This window comes from Scomber japonicus, chromosome 21 (assembly GCF_027409825.1).
Source record: "Scomber japonicus isolate fScoJap1 chromosome 21, fScoJap1.pri, whole genome shotgun sequence".
Lineage (NCBI taxonomy): Eukaryota > Metazoa > Chordata > Actinopteri > Scombriformes > Scombridae > Scomber > Scomber japonicus.
In genome coordinates, this window is record NC_070598.1 from 8240004 (window position 1) to 8262704 (window position 22701).

The following is a 22701-nucleotide window of genomic DNA, read 5'->3' on the forward strand; positions in this document are numbered from 1 at the left end:
CCCCCCAGAGCCAAGGAGTAGGATGTCACTAGTTATTGGTGAGGTTTCTGTCCTTGCCCTTTTTCGACAGAATCGTTTGTTGTCAAATTGTTAGTATGCTTAACTCCCAGCAAGATATGGATCCTGCTGCTCATTCTTTTTCTCTCTCTCTCAGAGGGGGCTTCAGAGGATTTTTATCTACGGCAGGTGTAAGCCTGGGGGGGGGGGAATCATGTGTGGCGGAGATCATGTGTTTGGTCGTGTGTGTCCATGTGGCTGTGTGTGTAATCTTGCATACTATTGGACCCATCAACCTAATATTTTTTGTGCACATTTATGAGTCTGCAGGGACATTTTTTTTTGTTTGGGAGGGGAGGGGAGGTAGATAAGGGATTTTATTTTGTGTAGTGTGTTATAACAAAATGTTATAAATAAATAATGTTTAAAGCTTACAATACTGTAATACTATTTTATGCATCTTAAAGAAACTGAGACTAAAAAGACACACCTGGTGGAGATCTACACTTTGCACTCTTATAGTCATTTTATTTTTTTTGGATATCTTCCAATGTCAATATGTCCCCACAGAGATGCTGATCTATATAGGAAATGCTCTTTGACATTGACTCTTTAGTCATTGTAACAGTGCAATAGATCTTTCAGCATGGTGGATGTTTCTGTGGCAGAATGTGGAGAGAAAATAAGAGAAGCAATTTCTGCTGCTGCAGACTTACAGCTTTTGTCCTCTGTGTGTGTGTGTGTGTGTGTGTGTGCGTGTGTGTGTGTGTGCGTGTGCGTGTGCATGTGCTGGCTTGTTCTACGGCAGTAGAGTCGAGCATTTACTGTGATTGGACAGCCCACTCAACTTTTATACTTTCTTCAACTAGAAAGAAGTACAGTTAAGAGGAAAGGTGATCCTGTCTCTCATGTCTGTCCACCTAAGCAGAAAGGTTGCTCATAATGATAAAGTTTCGTCCACTTCAGTCAGGAAGGTTGAGTGAATCTAAAGAAAAATTTTGCTGGAAATGAGTTGTTGGTCTGAGATACGCTGTGTTTTAAGATTCAATGAGGAGCTGAGTTGATTCTTGTATAACAGATAATGGAACAAAATTGCTTGGACCTTTTAGAAGAGCCTGTTACCTTTACCAAATCACTTTAGTTTCACTCTGGAGCTTAACACAGAGTGTGAGACACGCTATAGCCCATCTAGCAACAGTATCTTCTTTAGTTCAGGTTGTCCTGCAGTATAGCTGAATGTACACACACATACTGTACACACAGATTACATTTAAGACATGATGGAATCAGATATCTACAGTGCTTATGTAGCACATATAACAAAGTCATTACTCAGCATTGTCTAGGATTTCTGTGCTCTCTTTTATTGTGTATTATACAGATTGAGCACACTCACTCTCTCACTTTATATCCCATTATTGCATGTAAGACAAGTATTTGCTCTCTATAGAGCAGTTTTTCAACAATTCTGTCACCATTTGCCATACTGTAAAACCCATTCACACCTCCCTGCAGTCACATAGTGTACTGACCACAACAATCAGCAGTGGGCTCCATGCCACTCTCATAAAATCTCCAGTCGGATTTTCATCTTTGCAGACCAGAAAAAAAGATAATAAAGATGGTTCGGAAGTGATGGCTCAGCAAAGAATTGGAGAAAATAAATCACATTGTAGACTGTCAGCTCATAACATAAGTCATTGTAGGTCTGTGAAATGATCACAGCTCAACAGAAACAACTGGACTCATGAGCGAGCAGGTTTGTTGTTTAGGCTTATAGATTGATTCATTTTGCAATAATCTGCCCTGTGTTACATTAAAGGCTTAGCTATTTCAGTTTCATTATGGACCTGTAAGAAAGTTGATTCATTGTTGAGTTTTATGAACCAGAGATGAACACATTTTTATTCTCACTCTGCCTTTGGTTCATTTTTTACTTTCCAAGAGGTTATTGTAATGTTTAAGGTTTGTGATTGAGTTCAAGTCTGCCCTTAACACGCAGATGGTCTTAGTTTTCTTTTAGTTGGCATTATTTAAAAAGATTTCTTAAGTTTATGCTGTAGAGTAGCAGTTGAAAGTTTGGTGTAAAAAGTCCTCATTATTTTTTATAGATGTAACAGGTTACAGACGGTCAAAGCAATTCCAAGGTTTGCACAATCATAAAACTCTGGCGGTTAAATATAAAAGACGAGCAACTGTGTTAGACCCATGTCACTCATGGGTATTGTAGTATTTAGAGACACTGTACGGTAAACCTTATATTTTGATACCCAGAAGGCTGCTGTGGTCACTGATTGATGGAACATTGAGTATATCATTGAGAGAAGAATACTTCTAACTGTTTGCTCTTCTAACTTTCAAACTCCTAAAGTATGTTTACCCTACTCAACCTGTATCATAAGCTCAGTAAATCCCACCTATTGACAGTAAATCCTCCGCATACCTTAGCTCACAATCTGATCTCTACATCCACAGCAAAATATGTGAAAGCTACCTAAGTTCTTTCTCAATCTTGTCTCTGCCTGAGGTGTCCTTCCTAGCTGTCACAGCTCTACAATGTGGCCATACAGCTAACTAACAGGTTCCTGTTTTAATGAATGTAGGTAATGGGTAGTCGAATAAATAGCCCCGATTGGACTTATCTGCAGGCTAATGATGTCTCAGGCTCCTTTCAATTAAGGTGGGAACGAGGTCACTCAAAGGTTTGCTTCATAGCTCATCCATTCGGCTTCATTAAAGCCGCAGTGTGTATTCATTAACGCCCCGGCCACAGGTCCCTGAAGCACATGCTCTGCTTCGCTCGTTTTATCCTCCATAAACTAATTAAGAATGTATAATCCTCCACTAACAGTTAGGGCTTTGGACCCTTTCGGAAAAGTCCCTCTTGGTCAGGGTTTTGGCGCCAAGGTATCTGTGTGGTAGCCAGACCAACCAGGCCTGAGGTGGGAAACTTTCTGCTGCTTTGTCTTGAAAGTCATATTGAACTATGGAGCTTTTTTTAAAAATTCATCTGGGTGCTTTATTGGCTAAACTGTTTCTATCCAATTTCTTCAAAGCTCTAGACTTTTAACAAGATCTAATAGCATTGTAGATATGTGGCCATCCCAGTTTTTAGCATCTCAGCAGTGCTTGCTATTATAATATATTGTGAAAATGTTGTGCTCATTAATTTGTTTTCTGAATGCAGCCACCTGCTGCAACTCACCATGTGATAAATGCATTTTACCTGCACATTATTTGATTCGGGAATGAACAAGAAACCAGAAGCTGCTTTCCCCCTGTATTGTTCAATTTCATATCCTGCGGTGATACTTTGCCTAGTGCCATATTCATTCTTTAAAATTCAGTTTTCACTTATAACAATATTAAACTGAAATAAGTTCATTTGTTTCTTGGTTTGTCAAAAAAAAAAAAATCGCCTCAAGGTTTCTCATAACTCAGACTTGTTCTCCCAACCCGAAGCCTCTCTCTACACTATTGTCAAGCATGCAATTCAGCAACGTGTCGTGGGCTCCATTTTTATCTGTCACATTCGTTTGCGGGTGATGGCCACTGATGCTCGGCTCATTAAGAATTCTCCCCCTCCTCCTCCTCCTCCTCCTCCTCCTCCTCCTCCTCCCGCTGCTGCTGCTGCTGTTGCTGCTGTTGCTGCCGTGTCTCCTTGAGAGCCGAGAGGGTGCGACTCTGACTCACGTTCGTCCTTGACTGACACCCCCCCCCCCCCCATCTTTTCTTTTCTAGAGTTTGCCATTATACTTCCTCAGATTCTTTTCCTTTTCTTTACTTTGTTCTTGTTAGATATATCTTGTCTCGCTTTTTCTAATTTGCTACGTCCCACATATTGTTCTTTTCAATTCTTTCATTTTGCCCTCATCTCTTCTTCGTAAATTGTTCTCTGATTCACTTCCACGATAGTCTTTTTACTGTTTCTGACCATGTCTTTCTTCTCCTCTCTGTCTCTCTCCGTAGGAGCTGGTGGGCAGTAACCCTCCGCAGAGGAACTGGAAGGGAATAGCGATCGCCCTTCTTGTCATTCTGGTCATCTGCTCGCTGATCGTCACCTCCGTCATCCTGTTGACACCAGGTACACAGCACAGGAAAGGGGGGGAGGAGCCGCGACACCGTACACCACACATTGCTCTGTTTACACAGCTATTATTATGCACAGACATGCCCATTAGATTTCACAATCAATCTCACCATGAACAATGCAAAGAATAATCTGTGTGTGTGTCTCGGTCTCTGTCATGTGTGTGGTCCACACTTTCGTACGATATTTGCAGTGTCACCCGCTGTAATGTCACAGTTTACTTCCACATGGACACACTCGTTCTAACGACCATTTCAGTGAAGGTCAGTAAACCTCATTGAAGTCAGCTTGTGCAACATTGCTTTCTTCATAAATGCAGTCCCCATCTGTCTCCTTCACTTAGTCCTTCTTTTCCCTTTTACACACTCAGCATACACATTTGCCTTAGTTATTTTAAGGCACCTGAGTTTTATTTCAGAATGACCTTGAGGTTTTCTGTTTGGAGATTTACATGAAAGTTTAATCAATAGGCCATCTGTTTATATTCAAGCTCATAAAGCCCGTTGATATGATTTTATGCTCTGGCAGAGCCAAATCAGTCAATACAACTGCCAATGTGTCTGCACTATAATTCAGTTACAAAGACTGTAATCACTGTGCCCTTGTTTATGATTTCTTGTCGCAGAAAATTGCAGGTAATGTTTCCCCTAAAGCCTGGGGCATGGTGGCAAAGCAGGATCAAAGATTATATAAGAGACTGCATTTTGATGTTTTTGTCTTTGTACATAATCCATAGCGGTCCAGACAGGTGTCTGAGCAAAAATATATCGCCGGTGTAGACCTTAGTTCAGCAGCAGGTGTCAAAGCAGCGAGGCCTACAACACCTCGTCACCTCCTGCTTGTGACCTGTTCCTGTCCTGGGGTGTTTGTTATGGACTCAGATGAACTCTAGCTGTTTAATGTGCCACTTCCAAACAAGGTTGGCCAGCGGGAGTCAGGCAGAAATGACGGCCGGGCAGGTGGTGTCTTCAGCTTGTACCTCAGCCTAATCTGTCCCTTACCCGCAACGACTGTGTGCGCTCAAGTAGAACTACTGTTCCACTCCAAGTCTCGACACAGGCCGGGTCTTTGCAGAAGCTCTGGGGAAGCTCTGAGGCCTCCAGCAGACTTCCTATTACAAGGCTGTTTGTAGAAAATATTTGGTATTTTAGAGTCTTTTGGGATATTAAAATATGTTCTGGCCTCATAAAATCCAGTTCTGAAAGTTGGTGCAGATTAATTAGTTATCTTGAGCAACTGAGATGAGCTTCAGGATGATGTAGCTCCATAAATCATTCCTCAAGGACATAAGTTTGTTTGTACAAAGACAGTTTCTTTTATTCTTTCTTGGGGTTATCGTAGTCTGGATAGACTGTTAATTGAATCCCTGGATTCTGTAAAGTCAAATGCACTTTCTGTATGTACTTTTACAAAGTTAGAGGAAATGTTTACCCTTAAATTCTCTTGTGCTAGCACAAATCGTCAATCTGAGATGTTCACTCAATATAACCTACAGATACATTTATTATATTATAATATTTCAGACTTTTAAGATTTGACGAGATTTGATGAGAATTTCAGGAAATCCTGTCAACATACTTTTGTAATTTAACTCAGAGACAATAATTTTGTCATAAGCCATGCCTGGATATTTAAATGACAAATAACCACTGAAAAGGCTGTTGTATTTCACATACTACTGATTATTATCTCCAAAGATGCACGTTGTGGTTCTGTTACATGCTGTTCTATATTGCACTGCAGACTATTGAGGCTCCTGTCTGTGGAGATACTGCTATCTCTTAATGTTGTGTCAACTGAGAGAAAAAAAGGAAAAAAGAACCTTATCCCTCCAAACCTGCAGAGGGCGACCCCAGAGCCAAAAAATACCAAAATAATCAGGAACAGGAACAGGAAGTGCACCTGAACACCCATGAGGTTTTAAATGGAAAAAAAGGAAAAAAGAACCTTATCCCTCCAAACCTGCAGAGGGCGACCCCAGAGCCAAAAAATACCAAAATAATCAGGAACAGGAACAGGAAGTGCACCTGAACACCCATGAGGTTTTAAATGTTTGTCTGCACTTCAGTCAGGCCCTCTCACCTCACACACGACCGCAACTGATGGTTGACCAAAGGACGCAACTGGTAGGGGAAATCAGATCTTAATAGCGGATATGTTGTGAAATTTGTAGGCAAAGTATATTAAGTTGAATTGGTTGTGTTATGATTTAAGTGATTTACTTTATTGCCTATATATTATTTATGGAGTAGTGAAATTATTGAAAATGTACTGAAATACTTTCAGTTAATGTAACAAACAAGACTTAAGTTAATTTGAAAGTTAATTTGAGTTATTACTTATACTTGTACAGTTACATTTATTTAGAAATCTTTTGAAGAAGATGTTGATTGATTTGAAACTAATTCACATTTTCTGTTGTTATCATAGATTATCAACCTACTCCACCCTACCCTGATCCATCCATAATCTGTTCTGTTCAAAACCAAACCTACCTTCAACGAAAATAAACAATACAACTATGGATTGGAGTTGAGTTGTCCCTTGCATCCCTGCGGTGAACCAAGCAGTTTTTCAAGTTTGGGCAAAGTTGTGGTCAAAGTTCACATAACTTGACAGTTGATAATCAGCTTCAACAGTGAAGACAAGGATAAAAGGCCGGACGTCAAGCTGTCGACGCAGAGGGAGAAAACTGGAAACTCTTCACCATGGCAAAGGAAACTCTCGGGAAAACAGTCAAGCAACTGAAACAAGAGAGGACACTAGCTAAAGCAACCTTCACCAAGCAAGCAAATTACCTGAGCAGGAGTGCTGAGAGCATGATAAAGCATGAACTACAAGAGGAGTTCAGCAAGCTTAATTCTCTGGCAAGGCATGTCAGCGATGCCAATGATGACTACAGGGCTGGCCTACTAGCAGACATTGAAGATAAAGTTGATGAGGGTGGAGAAGTCAAGTTAGAGAAACAGCTGCAGGACGATCTTGAAAAGACGATGGCTGAGTGTGATGCAAGACTGGATGAAGTCTGGAAAACAGTCCAATCCAACCTCTGGCAAAGGTACGGTAGGGATGAGGTGACTTCTGCAATCCAAGAAGCAGGGACAGCCTGTGACAGAGCGAATGCTTTCCCCATCACTGCCATAAATAGAGACGGCTACGAACTGCAGCTGGAAGGAGTGAGGAGACTTGTTCAGGATGCAACAGCAAGTTTGAGAGCCTGGGAAAAATGGATCCCATCAAATCAGACTGCACCCCTGGAGGCCACAGTGAAGGACCTGAGATCACATGGCAACAAGCTTGAAGCCAGGAGGGCAGAATTCCTCATTGCACAAAGGACGGCAGAGGAGGAAAGGAGAGGATTAGAGACTCAACCTATGGTAGTTCCACAACCAGTGGTGAGAATAAAGCCAACCAGTCTACCTAAATTCACTGGATGTAAGAGGACTTTCCACAGATGGAAGAAAGACTGGGAGAGCCTGCAAAGACAGGGAGAGCCGACTGGTTCAGTGGAGGTTAAGAAGTTCCAACTCCTTGACAGTGTGGATGAGCGAATAAGCAGAGACCTGCACCTGTCAACATACAACACTGCCGAAGACATATTCAGAGTTCTCGAAAACAGGTATGGAAACAAGCCAACAATCGCCTTGGAAATAATTGAGGATTTGGAGAGGATCCCCCCTTTAAAGTCACATCAGCCAAGGAAAGTAATTGACCTGATTCAAGCTGTAGAAAAGGCACTGAATGACCTCACTGAGCTTGAAAGCACTGGAGCCATCAAGAATCCCCTTGTGATCAGATCGATTGAGCGCAAACTGCCAGACGATATGAAGAGGGACTGGCTCACATTCATGGTCAATCCAGGTAACACAGTCACACCGGACAATCACTTTGACAGCCTTCTCACATTCTTAAAGACTCAGGAGGAGATTCTAGAGAAACTAGACCAACTGAGTGTGAGTGAAAAATCTGAAAAGAAGCCCACTTACCTGGAGAAGAAGTATGCCTCCACAAAGACCACAAGGAAAGGGGGATGTGTTGTCTGTGGAGACGAAAAGCATCGTGAGAAGATATTCTTTTGCAAGCGGTTCAAAGAACTAAAACCTAGTGAGAAGCTAAATGCTGTTGAAAAGCTGGGAGCATGCAGAAGATGCCTCATATGTCATGCAGAGGATGAGGAATGTACGGATACTTACCTGTGTAGGAACAGAGACTGCAAAAGAGGAAGCTCTTCGGACCACCATTACTTCCTTTGCCTGAGAGAAGGATTCAAGGGGAAGGAATCTGTGAAAGGAGGAAAATACAGCACCAGAAGGCAGACACTCACAGAAGAGCAAGAGAGGTTAATATCTGAGCTCACCCCAGACATGGCAGAGAAATTCAAGAAAGCTTTCACCAACATGGCTGCAAAATCACACTGCACCGGAAGGAACCTACCTGGAGTGATGGACTCAAACACATGTGAGTTACCAGTTATTCTCATGCTCCTTGAAGTAACTACCAATGCAGGGCAGAGAATTGGAACACTCATTGACTTAGCATCAGATACCAACTACATCACTCACAGAGCTGCCAGAAGACTGAAGCTAAAAAGTGAAAGAATCACGCTTGTTGTTCATGGAGTTGGAGGGATGGCCATGAAGGTAAAGACCAAAAGATACTTACTCAAAGTGAGGGTCAAGACACCTAGAGGTACGGAAAGAGCTCATGAACTGATCTGCTATGGCTTGGATGAAATTGCAAGAGTGCAGAGAGTCATCAAACCTCAGCAACTCAAGAAGTTCTTCCCTGACATCAGCCTAGAAGACCTTCACAGACCAGAGCATGTCGAGCTTCTTATTAGCCACCGTGAAGGAAGACTCGCTCCACAAAGGGTAAAGGTAGTAGGAGATCTCGTCCTATGGGAGAGCCCTTTGGGAAAGACTGTTGGTGGAGCACATCCAGACCTTTGTGAAGTAGTGGACATGGCCCTGCACAGTTCTGAGACTCACTTCGCACGATCAATGAGAACCACAGCAGTGAAGTATCAAGAAATTGCTGAGAGGCAGGAGTTCAGAGCGGAAACCAAAAGCACTGTCGCTGGCAGAGAGTTCTTGGACTGGTGGAAGTGGGACAGCATTGGGGCAGCTTGTGAACCCATGTGTGGAGGATGCCGGTGCGGTAACTGTCAACCAGGAGGCAAAGACATGACTTTGAGTGAGGAGAGAGAGCTGGAGATCATCAGACAAGGCCTCACCTATGTGAAAGCGGATGCCCACAGTCAGGAGCCTCACTGGGACACAAAATATCCATGGATTGAAGATCCAAATAGCCTGCCCAACAACAGGAATGCAGTGGAGGCCACTTTTCTGAGGACAGAGAGACAGCTCAAGAAAGAACCAGAGTGGCGTGCAGCATACACAGCTCAAGTCCACGAGATGGTGGAGAGAAAAGCAGCAAAGAAACTCACCAAAGAGACCATCACTGACTGGAAAGGACCAGTATGGTATGTCAGCCACTTGGTGGCGCCAAACCCACACTCCATCACAACACCTGTGCGACTGGTATGGAACAGCAGCCAGAAGTTTAAAGGGCTCAGCATGAATGACCTACTTCTGAAAGGGCCTGATGTACTCAACCCCATCCGAGCAGTGCTACTAAGATTCAGAAGAGGAGTCCATGCTGCCTTAGGGGACATCAAGAAGATGTACAATTCTGTGTGGCTTGAAGACCTGGAGATGCACCTTCATAGATTTCTCTGGAGAGACTGCGAAGATGGAGAAATTGAGGAATATGCCATCACCAGAGTTAACATTGGTGACCGACCAGCAGGGTGTATTGCACAACTGGCTATGAGGGAAACAGCAAAACTGCCCATGTTCACTCACCTGGAGGGGGAGCGTAGGATCCTCGAAGAGGATTCCTATGTAGATGACATCCTGACATCCCACGATGACCTGGAAAAGCTGGACAAAGCCACAGAGACAGTCCAAGAAATCCTGAAGGCGGGCGGATTCTTCCTCAAGCCATGGGTCCGGTCAGGCCAAAGTGGGAGGCAGGAGGATGCATCAGAACAGTGTGCACCAGCAGACCAAGTATTCATTCTTCCCAACCAGATGAGTCAAGGAGACAACAAAGCCCTTGGAGTTGGCTATCTTGTTGGCAAAGACAAACTGTACCTCATGACCTCTATCAACTTCTCGAAGAAAAGAAAGAAGATGAGGACTGACCAGAATCTCCTTGGAGAAGAGGTGAGAGGAAAAACTCCAGACCCACTGACAAGAAGGCAACTACTTAGCCAAGTCGCTAGCTTGTATGACCCAATAGGCCTTGCAACACCTGCCAAGCAGAAGGGAGCCATTCTGGTCAGGAAAGCTTTTCAAGAAGCTGGAGGCAAAGCTCTGACCCGTGATACATGGGACCAACCTCTGTCTGGAAAACTGAGGGAAGAAGCCATCCACCTGTTTGAGGAATACACACACCTCAGCCAAATCACCTTCCACAGAAGCCTTACACCAGCCAAAAGGACAGAAGGCCCCTGGGGAATAACATTCTCTGATGGAAGCGACCAGAGTTATGGAGCTGTTGCATACTTCAGATGGGAGACCGAACAAGGCATCCTGGTTCGACTGGTTGAATCCAAAGCAAAGCTCACACCACTTGACCAAAAGGGAGAACCAGTGAAGGCTGAAATCTGTGGTGCTGTTTTTGCTGCAAGACTCAGAAAATACATTGAAAAGCACATTCGAATGCAGGTTGAACGCTGGCTCCATCTTCTGGACAGTCAAACCGTGCTGGGAGCAATCCAAAGAGACAGCTATGGGTACCAGACATTCTTCGCCAATAGGGTTGGAGAGATCCAGAAGTCCACATCTGTCGAAGAATGGAGGTGGATTCCAGGTGAGCAGAACATCGCTGATCTCATAACAAGGGGAGCAAACCCAGAACACCTCAAAGAGGACTCTGAGTGGCAGAATGGACCAGAGTTTTTGAAAAGACCTGTGGAAGAATGGCCGACAAAGTCTGCTAAAGATGTAGCTGCATACGCCAGAGAAGGTATAAATAAGCTCCAAAGGAAATCTTTCACAGCGGTACTGACCAGAGCACAGTCAAAAGGAAACAAACAGGCCCCAACTACCACTGCAACTCCAGTGTCTCCAACCTCTGCCGTGACCAAAGCAGACCAAAGTAAGGACCTGCAAAGCAGCCCTAATGGAGGACAGGAAAACCAAGTCCAGAGACCACCTGCTGGTTCTGCAGTGAAGAGGATCCTTGACATCAGCAAGTTCAGCAGTTTAACTAAGCTGACCAGAGTTCTTGCCTGGGTGTGGAGAGCTGCCACAAAGTGGAGAAAGGTGCTGGACAGAACTGCAGGCACGAGTAAGCCAAAAGGGGAGGGAATTCCTTCAGCCCAGAGAATCAAGTCCAGAATCCAAGAAGCTGCACTGACCGTTAGGGAGTGTGAAGATGCACTCAGGGATATCTTCCTTGCAGCTCAGGAAGAGGCGACCTTTCCAGACACTGCACTCAACAGACTTTCTGTATTCAAGGATGAAAGTACTGGACTTTTGCTCTGCGGAGGAAGGTTCCAAATCTTTAACGAGGAGGAAACTACAGTACCGATCTTGCCCTGCACATCCTGGATATCCACTCTTCTAGCTCAAGAAGCACACAGTGCAAATCATGAGGAAATAGCAGGTACACTTCTGCGGATGAGGAGGAAAGCCTGGGTGGTAAGAGGCCGGAAACTAGCCCAGAAGATTGTCGACAGCTGTGTGTCCTGCAGAAAAGCAAAGGCCAGGAAATGCCAGCAGATCATGAGTGACCTTCCATCTGAGCGAATAACACCAGCCAAACCATTTAAGTACACAACAGTGGACTTATTCGGACCTTATGAAGTTAAGGATGAGGTGAGAAAGAAGGTGAAGCTCAAAGTGTGGGGAATTGTCTTCTGCTGCATGGCATCCAGAGCTATACACACAGATCTTGTCAGTGACCAGTCAGCTGAAGGCTTCCTGCTGGCTTACCATCGATTCACAGCACTAAGAGGACATCCTAGGAAACTGTGGTCAGATCCTGGAAAGAACTTTGTTGGAGCTAGACCTGCCCTCAAGGAGCTTTATATGTTTCTGGACCGGCTGGAAAAATCAAAGCTTGAAAATGAAGCCTCCAAACATGGCACAGAATGGAGCTGGAAAATCCACCCTGCTGACTCACCTCACAGGAACGGAGCTGCTGAAGCTGCTGTCCGCACCGTGAAGAGGGCTTTGCACAATCTGGGAGGCAATGGAGTCTTCACGTGGAGTGAGTTTCAAACCTTCCTTTACATGGCCTCAAACCTTGCTAATGAAAGACCGATTGATGCCAGAATTCAGAGCCGTGAAGAATGTGTAGAATACATCAGCCCAAATTCACTTCTGCTTGGAAGAACTGGACCCAGCGGAGATCCAGGGACTTTTGATTTCGAAGGTTACCCCTACAAGAGACTAAGAGCTATCCAAACAGAAGTGGACCGGTTTTGGAGGAAATGGAGTCAGTTAGCAGGACCAAACCTGTTTGTCAGGACCAAGTGGCACACAGTTCACAGGAACGTGGCAGTTGGAGATGTTGTCTGGCTGGCGGACCAAAATGCCTTGAGAGGACAGTTCAGGCTTGCCAGAGTGGGTGATGTCAACACTGACAAGAAAGGAATTGTAAGGGATGTGTATGTCAGGACCTTCCCCAGCTACCCAGTCTCAACTGTGAAGCCCACTCAAAAGCTGAAAAAGCCATCAACCAAAATACCTGCAACAGTTCTTCACAGGGATGTCAGACGGATAGTCGTATTGCTGCCAGTCGAAGAGCAAAACTGAAAACAAAACCACATCTGGATCGTGGACATCGTTAATGTGGTGTGACCTCCTTGGGTTGAAGAACCAGGAGGTCAAGTGGGAGGTGTTGTGTCAACTGAGAGAAAAAAAGGAAAAAAGAACCTTATCCCTCCAAACCTGCAGAGGGCGACCCCAGAGCCAAAAAATACCAAAATAATCAGGAACAGGAACAGGAAGTGCACCTGAACACCCATGAGGTTTTAAATGTTTGTCTGCACTTCAGTCAGGCCCTCTCACCTCACACACGACCGCAACTGATGGTTGACCAAAGGACGCAACTGGTAGGGGAAATCAGATCTTAATAGCGGATATGTTGTGAAATTTGTAGGCAAAGTATATTAAGTTGAATTGGTTGTGTTATGATTTAAGTGATTTACTTTATTGCCTATATATTATTTATGGAGTAGTGAAATTATTGAAAATGTACTGAAATACTTTCAGTTAATGTAACAAACAAGACTTAAGTTAATTTGAAAGTTAATTTGAGTTATTACTTATACTTGTACAGTTACATTTATTTAGAAATCTTTTGAAGAAGATGTTGATTGATTTGAAACTAATTCACATTTTCTGTTGTTATCATAGATTATCAACCTACTCCACCCTACCCTGATCCATCCATAATCTGTTCTGTTCAAAACCAAACCTACCTTCAACGAAAATAAACAATACAACTATGGATTGGAGTTGAGTTGTCCCTTGCATCCCTGCGGTGAACCAAGCAGTTTTTCAAGTTTGGGCAAAGTTGTGGTCAAAGTTCACATAACTTGACACTTAAGCATCACTAAAGACTCTGAACAAAACAGTAACTCTAGCAAGACCTTCATTCTCAGGAACTGACATCAAAACATTCTATCTATGATTTAGTCCTGAATCATGTTATTATTATTTTTCTAGTGATAAAAAACAACCTTCCAGTGCAATATGAATCTTTTAAACCTGTGTCAAAGGGAAATTTAATTCATCTTTTATATTTGAGAGTGTTTCATTTGTGCTGTCTATGTAAGGTACAGTACATTGTGCTACTGGCTTGAAAAGTCTTATACAAATAAATTATTATTACTGTTATCTAAAAACCAAAACAGAAAGATGACATGTTGATTAACTGCAATCCAGAGAAATACTTGAAACAACAAGCTTTTTTAAAAAGTTTTACCACATTTCAGAAAATATGGCTGTAAGGAGAATTAGAGACAGAAATGATGGAAAGACATTTGTTTTGCAGTGCAAATGGGCCCGGGAGTGCAAGACACATCACTAGCATTTTTCAACACTGTTTAAATGCTTTAGGGAGGATTTACCTATTCAACTCTAGCAGTGAATCAGAACAACTTATTTTGCTGTAATTACATAACAAGGAGAAATGTTTCGGGGACCAAAGGCAGCCTCCTCTCTGCAACAAACAGTAGCAATGTGAGGAGTTATGAGATAGCATGTTGTTTCCACTCAGTTAGGTGACTTTGTTGATTGATGTTCCCCTGCCAGACAGGCCAGACAGTTTCTAACTGCTCCTGACAAGCACTTTGTTCTCACACAGATACACATGCACAGAGTTTTGGTCTCATTCTCCTTTTTCCTTCTCAGACAACCTGCGTCTGCTGTAACTGATAGCTCCATATTACCAAGAGGTTGCTTTGTTCTCTACATCAATACAACTAGGTCAGATGTTCCCTATTGGCATCTGGATATTCCTCAAACTGAAGGATGCCAGACTGACTGACAGAGTGACAGCTCTGTGTGAATGTTACGTTAATTCAACCCTGTCTCCTAGAAATGACGGGATTATGTTACAGGCAGTGTTTCTTTTTAGATGAATTAAGTGCTGCATTTATGTATCCACTGAAGCCAAGGTGAGTGGTGGGACTATAAGATGCAGGACCCTGACACCTGAGAACATTCTTCATATCCTGTGTCATGTAGGTTTAGGGAACAAAAGCACTTTGGTTTAGATGCTTTTGTTGCCTAAGTTGCCACGTTTTGCTTAAATGGTAATTAAAACTTTAACCCTAATCAAGGCCTCAAGCTTTCCCTTACTGTAAACAAGTGTTGCCAGTGCCTTAACATAACCACTAAAAGTTGAATATCCCTGTAGTTTCTATTAGCTAATGTTATGCTGCAAGATTTTAGTGGAAAGGGAAAAAAAATGTCTCTGAACATTTCACTCATACATTCAGTATCAACATGTTTGCAACTTACTAAGTATGTTAATTAACAGCATTTTTCTAATTATGTTGACAGAAAATGTAATTAAGCAAGCATTAAGTTTTTAGCAAAACATATTTGCTGTTGCAATTTAGTCGTATAGCAGCGTAATTTCTAGGAGGCAAGGTTGGTTAATTTTGTGCTGCTGAACGCACACAGTCGCAATGATATGTGTAGAAAGCCAAAACTCAGTTCCAATGACCAACTGAAGCATCTTGTCAATCCGGTCATATGCCACAATGTGAAATATGGGATTAACTGTATTGTACTGTAGATGTTATTTGGATCCATGTATATTGTATTATATATTATTCTGACACTCATCTGCATAGAGTGGTGTCTTTGTTTTAGCGGCACCCTTGCCAACATACCCCTTAAAATATAGATATTAGTTATATTGAATATATTTTTTAATGGATTTTCGTTTAACATACTGCCAGTACTAAAATCATTGGGGAGAAATTAAACTTTTATTTGCTCATTATTTTGTTGGCACTTTAAGTAGTAAAATTTCCCCTATATAATTTAATTTTCTCATAAAATAGATAGGATAACTGTAAAAAAAAAAATAAATAAATAAAAAAATCAACACTCTGAACTTACTGTATTTGACTTGGTCACATAAAGACACTGAAATTATCTTTCAAATTGTCGGATTCTGTGTTGGATCAAAACTCCCTCTGCCATTGCATTGTGTTGGAAAGAGGTCGCGTCACATTAGCATATAAACTACTCATGTGAGTTGACCCTGCTGGGGCTGGCGGATCTTTTCCAGGCTAATTCAAAATTTCTGCCTATGATCACAGTACTCTGCGAGGGAGACATAAAGACATACTTAACTACAAGAAATGGATTTGCCTTCAAGAGATTGTGCAGTGTGTGAACAAATTAAAATTTAAGTGTAAACTCTCATGTGTATAACTTCAACTCTTCATTCACTGCCTCTGTGTTCATTCCATACAGTACGTATGGCTATCATAACTAATTAAAATGAGTATTTATTCCCTTTTAAACCTCACCATCTGATGGGAGGCTACAACTTATGTGCACTATTACATTTCCCTGCAGCCTATACACAGTCTGCTAACTCTGATAATCGCACTCCAAACTCAAGTGATGCACTGAGCAGATGCCTTCAAAGGTGTTTTTGTCCCCCATGATGAAAATGGGGGAGGAACTGATTATCAGTCGGTGTCTGTCCATCTGTTAGGCGCAATATGCCACACACACTCACAGGAGACGTACAAGTTTGGAAAATGATGCAAGTCATTGTTGCGTTCCTGCAATTTAAAACCCATTAGAATTGGTGAATCTACTGTATACTCAGCTCTCAGTGTATGTTTATGTCTCTGCTTGTTGTCATTAAGTGGCCTTGGTTTATGGGTTGCTTTTCTTTGCTCATCTACAGGTCATACACAAACTACTGATCAGATTATGAGTGTTTGATATTGCTTGTGACAGGGAATAAGTTTGTCATTCATAGAAGATGGCTCACATTTACTGTTGTTGCATACAAGTAACACTAGGTAGAGCATCCTTATGTAAAAAGTCTTTAATACCAGCCGACCCAAAGTAAGACAGTAACCTTCCATTGTATGTACTGCTATTCATTTTTCAATTTTTAGTAATTTATTACATTTTAACTTGATCTTCATTTAAACTGTGTTCATGCATCTTTATTTCATGTTGATTTTACATCTTGTCTTAATGTCGTCTTTATGCTTTATGTCAAGCACTTTAACTACCTTGTTGTTGAAAGGTGCAACACAAATAATCTGGTCTTCTTCGCGGGGGCCTCTGAAAGCCATTAAAATCATGTAGTAAAAACTCACACAATGTAGACATACTCTATGATGAGGGGTTACAAGATAAACAGAGGTGCTCAATATTAAAGCATCACAACCAAAAAGCATACATAGAAATTTTATTCATTGCAACTATGATAATCTATTCATGTTTCTGTCATTTATTTAAACAAAAGTGCCAAATAATCACTCATTCCAGCTTTTCTAAAGGGAGGATTTACTGAGAGATGATCAGATAAAACAAGTTATTTGAGGAAGTTACCTTGACATATTCTGTTATGTAAAAGACTAAATAATGAATCAGTTATTTGCTGTTTTAGTGCTCCAAACTCCAGTTGTATGTCTGGAGTTGAAATGCATACATGATTTCTAGACTATGCAGGACTCAAACCTATTCCCCACAATCACTTATAAATAGTTTAGATATTTGTGGGACATTTAACTATCATCACTGTCAAGTTATTTGGTGTCATTTTTCTTATGTACAATCTCTTGTGATCACACCCAATTGTGGATATTTCACACTGATTCCAAAGAGTGACGTTAAAACCATTTTTTATTAAAGCAGTGTGTAATGTGGTGATGTTAACATGACAAGAGGAAGATGTTTAGTGTCATTTTTTTTGTTGCTAACCTCTGTCTGAACCTCCATTTCTTCCATCCATCTGCTTTTTAAAGATGATTTCTGCGACAGCTGCGACACACGGATCAAAGCATGTGTCAGATTAAAATTAGAGGATGCGGTCACAGCGGGGCTTCACTGAGGAAACATTTTGAGAGTTCTTCCTCCAGTGTTGTAGCCGTCATAAAACTTGTTCTATGAAATCCCCGGTGTGTTCATCCCTACTATCCAGTATGCCCATCATCTGAATGTTTTATTGATGTTGAGACCCGGCCAGCTGTCTTCATCTCTGCTGCCTCCATCTCATGTCAGTATGGTGTGCAAAGCAACTTTGAGATACTTTGAGATATAGTCTTTATATGGGCACAGTGGACTTATGACCCTCATGTGAAGACTTTTGGATCAGGGGTGAAGTGTCCTCAAGAATCCAAAGCAAGTCCAGTTGAATTAACATTACTTCTGGATATACTAAAACCTGCATGAATCTTCACTTGAGAATTAAGATTCTTAATTACGATTTAAGAATTAAGAATAGATTTGGTTGCCAATTTTCAAGCTTTTTAAAATGAATAGTTTGACCTTTTGGGAAATGTGCTTATTTGCTCAAGATCAATCTTAAGGGCTGTACACATCAAGAACTATAACTATGATAAGAACTGTAACAATAATGATCTGAGCATCCTCACTTATGGACGATAACATTCTGTAAACAGTGGTGCCAAGCATGCACTGTCTACTCCAGCTGTGTCAGCAGCTTAAGAAAATGGATATTGATGACCTGTTATTGCTGTATGTTGAACAGAGAAGAAAACCAGAAGAGTTCACGGGCGGGTGGGGATTCAATGTGTATTGTATTTCAGGACACTGGTTGCTGTGATGTCCTAGTATTTACAGACCAAACTACACAAACTGTAGGAGATGCTGAAGTGTGACACACAGTGCACGGAACGACCAGCTTTTATTGTGCTCTGTGCAGCAACAGACAAACTCAAATCCTGATGCCTAAAAGCGTCACTGACTTTGTGTGTTTTAATGGAAATGTTAGGCTGCAGATTTTGTCCTGCCATATCGTTTAGGGGGATGGATTTTGACTGGCTGTCAGTGTTTCTATTGTCCATCAAATCGCTCTGGAAAAGATCCCAACGATATAGTTCACCACCTTTGTTGTGGTTATACTTGTGGTATGGACACTGTCATCCACTTTAATTAGAACAATTTTTAAAACTATGTAGTATAGTTATTGTTATCATTCTCAATGTGGACGGTCATTTATTCTCATGTCTGTATGGTGAATATGAAGCTAGCTTTAGTTAGCGTATCTTAAAATAAAGACTGAAACCAGGGGGAAACAGCTTACCTGGTTCTTTCCAAAGGTAACAAAATCTGCCTCTAAAGCTCAGCAGTTACTATGCTATAGCTTTTTAGTTTGTTTAACCCCTACAAAAACTGATGTTTAGAAACAACACTTGTTTTCTTTAGATTTCTTTGGTATTCTGTGACAGTAAAATGAATATCGTTGGGTTCAGTGGCAATTTTAGACCCTTTTTATATAATTTCTGACTTAAGAGCTTAAGAATATTGTTTTTAGGTAGACAACTCTTAAATGCTTTTACATACATTACATGAAAACGTTTTTTCATCTGGCGGCAATATCACAAGTTTCATGTTTCAACAATTTGACCACATACTGTAACACCTGTAATACAGTACATAAAAGGCCATACATGTATGAAGTGAACATTGGCTGGCCTGGAAAGAAGCAAAAAGCATTAACAAATCTGAGATCCAATGGAGAAGTGCAATTTTTAAAATGGCCATCTGTGATGTCAAGTGTTTGCAATTATACTACACTGCCAGCTAAAAGATGCAAACCACCAGTATGGCCTTTTGATTGCTCAGTGCTCGAGTTTCCTTTAGAAGCAAACAGGCGCAGCTCCTTATGATGACTAAAAGCATTTTTATTATTCTTGGTTTCAATAGACACTTTAAGTGTCACACAGTGTCATGCACTGACTCTCTCCCTCTTTTCGAACTTTCTTCTTTGCATGTTTGAAAAGCCTCTTAGCCTCAGTCACTCTTGGCATGAAAATGGCCACATTTTTTCCGCAGATTCAGTTGAAAAATATATTTTCCTTGCTTTTATACTTTTTCTTTGAAAACAAATTCATTTGAACACACACCACAGTGGTATGCATGTGTACAGTATACTGCTTCTTGTCATGTATTTCCATGCATAGCTTTTATACATACATTTATCAAATTGTCTCCCCTATTGAGTATACACCTCTTTTTAGTGATTTATTTTAATGCTGTGATATTATTCTAAACATCTTTTTCTTTTTGTTATTTTACCTATCTTGTTGCTTTCAGTCTTTATTCTTATTTCTTATTTCTTAGGACTGGAAAGGTTTTTGACCTATATCCTTTCTATCAAGAATTCAAAATAAATACAATTCTTATTATAATATATAATAGTATTGCTGTAGTAGTAGTACATACCAGAGATATGTACGTAAACTGGCGTGTTACTGTAACTGCTTAATCCTTAATTTAAACTATTCCAGTAATACTTGTAAATAGATTGGTAAAGCTGATATGTTTTGTTATATAGTCAGTGCTTGTTCATTCCTCTGCTGTCTCAGTCCTCCATGCAGTCCACCTCCACTGTCTCCAATCTCTTATAAGGTACAGGGCTGCAGATTCTTTTTTATTCCTTGCTGTCTGTATTGACATCTTGTGAAGGAATGTAATAACCTCGGTAATCACAGAAATATTCTTGCCATTTTCAATTCAGCAGCCTCTGCGCTGTGTGCTTTCCCCCCCCTGTTTTATCTGACTTTACCTTTTGATCTTGTCTTATTTTTTTTCTTATATTGTAGGTGTGACTCAAATGAAAAATATTTCAGATGTTGCAGCCAAAAATGTTACCCCACAGAGAACAAGAAAGATGCAGCATGGACCTAGACTAGTTTAGCAGAGGGATTAAACATCACACTTTTGAATAGAATTAACATTTTATAAGCCACTTTTAAACAGAAGCATAAAGGAAAAGTAGTAAAATCGTGCAAAATATAAGTACACTTGTACTAATAGAAGTATACAATAGAAGTTCGAGGTGAGAACGCTCTACCTAGAAGTTCATCATAATTTTCCCTTTTGCTTTTTTATCCTCCCACCATGTGTGTATGAAAGTGAAATGACTCATATCATGAAGCAAGAGCAGATATGATGAGCATTGATGGATGAAATTAAGCTGAAATGAATTGCGCGAGGCATCTGCTGTAAATATGCACGTCTGGTCTGATGATCAGAGGCTGAACTAGCCTTAATCAAAGCCCTGAGGGAGTTAAGATGATGCTCTGCTTTGTTTTTTCCATGTTTTCTTTTTCTTTTCTTGTCTGTCTCAGCTATGCTCAATTTCTTTGAAAGGTGAGCAGTTGCAAACTACAGAAAGAAGATTGTTAAGATGCTGTTGGAGGTCAAAATATAGAAAAGAAGCATGCTTATCAAACTTTTTTTCTTCTTGATGGCATTTAGTTTTTCTGACATATACAACATACTTTAACGTTACAAAAGTAACTACAAAGCTACAAAGTAATACACCAGCAAAGCCAAGGAAGACTGTTATGAAGTAAACATATATAAACAAAGCAAGTTATAAAATGTTCAAAAATATTGGCTTTGGAAAGATAATGCTCTGAAGATAACACAGAGCTCAACATTGTATTCTTTTATTCCTATCTAGTCTGTAATTGATTCACCATTATTTGGATTATGACTCAAATAATGAGAGCTTGATTAGAAGCATCAGCCCAGACTTTTATGTTTTCCTAAAACTCCACTCACAGATGCTTACCTTTGTAATGTGAAGCTTTTTTTACCTTTTATACTCAGTCCAGCCTCTTATGAATTCAAAGCCTAAAAGATATAACATTGTTTTCCAAGGATCTGTAATTGCCTCTATATGCTTCTATTTTGAGTCTTCTCTGTGTTAATGCATTTTTTCCCCCTTTGCAGGTGAGGATGACCGCCTGGCTCTCAAAGGCAAGGTGACTGCTGGAGACCTCTTTAGAAAAGACTTCAAGGTTCATGACCCTAACGCCAAATGGATAAGCAGTAAGTAATCCACTGAAACATACGGGTTTGATGAATCAGATGCTTTCAAATTTTTGTTTGTGACTTTCTCAGCGTCAAAAGGTGTTTGTTGATGATGTTGATCCCACTGAGAATCAACACCATAGTCTGTTGCTGTGTGCAGCTTTCAGGCTTTTTCAGCTAATTGATTTAATTGGTTTAATGGTGGATGCAGTTGAGCACCAGCAGCTCTCTGCCTCTCACTAACTCAAATAAGTAAATTCTACACTTTAATGGTCGTAAACCAAGACCACCATACGACTGGTGAGAACATCTGAACACTAAGCAAAAGAAACAGATACTGTTTCTCAACATTGGTTAACCAAACTGGAGCTTGAGAAGGATCATTTGAGTAGGATGTTCATGGTGCACTTTTCCTGTATTTTCTATAAATAAGCAACATAAGAAACTGAAAAGTCAAAGGTTCTGATGAGTCCTAAAACTAACTTTTAAGGCTTACAAACAACTCTAAAATTGCATTTTGTATTAGGCAGACAGTTGGACAGGATATTGTTATTGACTAATCATAATCCAAAAGGGCTGTGTCAGTCAGAGTCAGAGTGAGAGGATACTCAAACAGAGCCAAGCAGTGAGAATAAATTAATCCTGAAAAAAGAACTGATGAAACCATGGAGACAGTTACATTGAGAATAAAATACAAATAATCCAGTTCAAGTTCATCTTCAAAACCTGACAAAACTCATATATAAAGTGTTAGTACTCAATGATAATATTGTACTTATTGAAGGTATTGATGAATGTCGCCACTAATGGTATATTTCTGATTGTAGCTCTATTGCAAATGACAAAAGATTATGTGTCAATGTCACTCACCACAACTTACAACAGCAAATGTAATATTTACAAAAATGATCACTGCTGTTTGATCTTTCTTTGTCTTCTTGTACACCATCTGTCCTTCCTCTGTCTTTGTGAAGCTGCTTCTGTACATTGTGTGTGTGTGTGTATTTGTGTGTGTGTGTGTGTACCTCCTGTCTGACATTT

The 22701-nt window shown here is 40.8% G+C and overlaps 1 protein-coding gene across 1 annotated transcript in view; it reads left to right on the forward strand.

Moving 5' to 3' along the window:
• Positions 1-22701, forward strand: part of LOC128382037 (dipeptidyl aminopeptidase-like protein 6) — a 131106-nt gene that overhangs the window by 70611 nt on the left and 37794 nt on the right. The window contains exons 2-3 of the mRNA XM_053342013.1: positions 3967-4081; positions 21580-21678. Of these exons, the coding sequence (XP_053197988.1) occupies positions 3967-4081; positions 21580-21678 (214 nt within the window). The remainder of the gene's footprint in view (positions 1-3966; positions 4082-21579; positions 21679-22701) is intronic.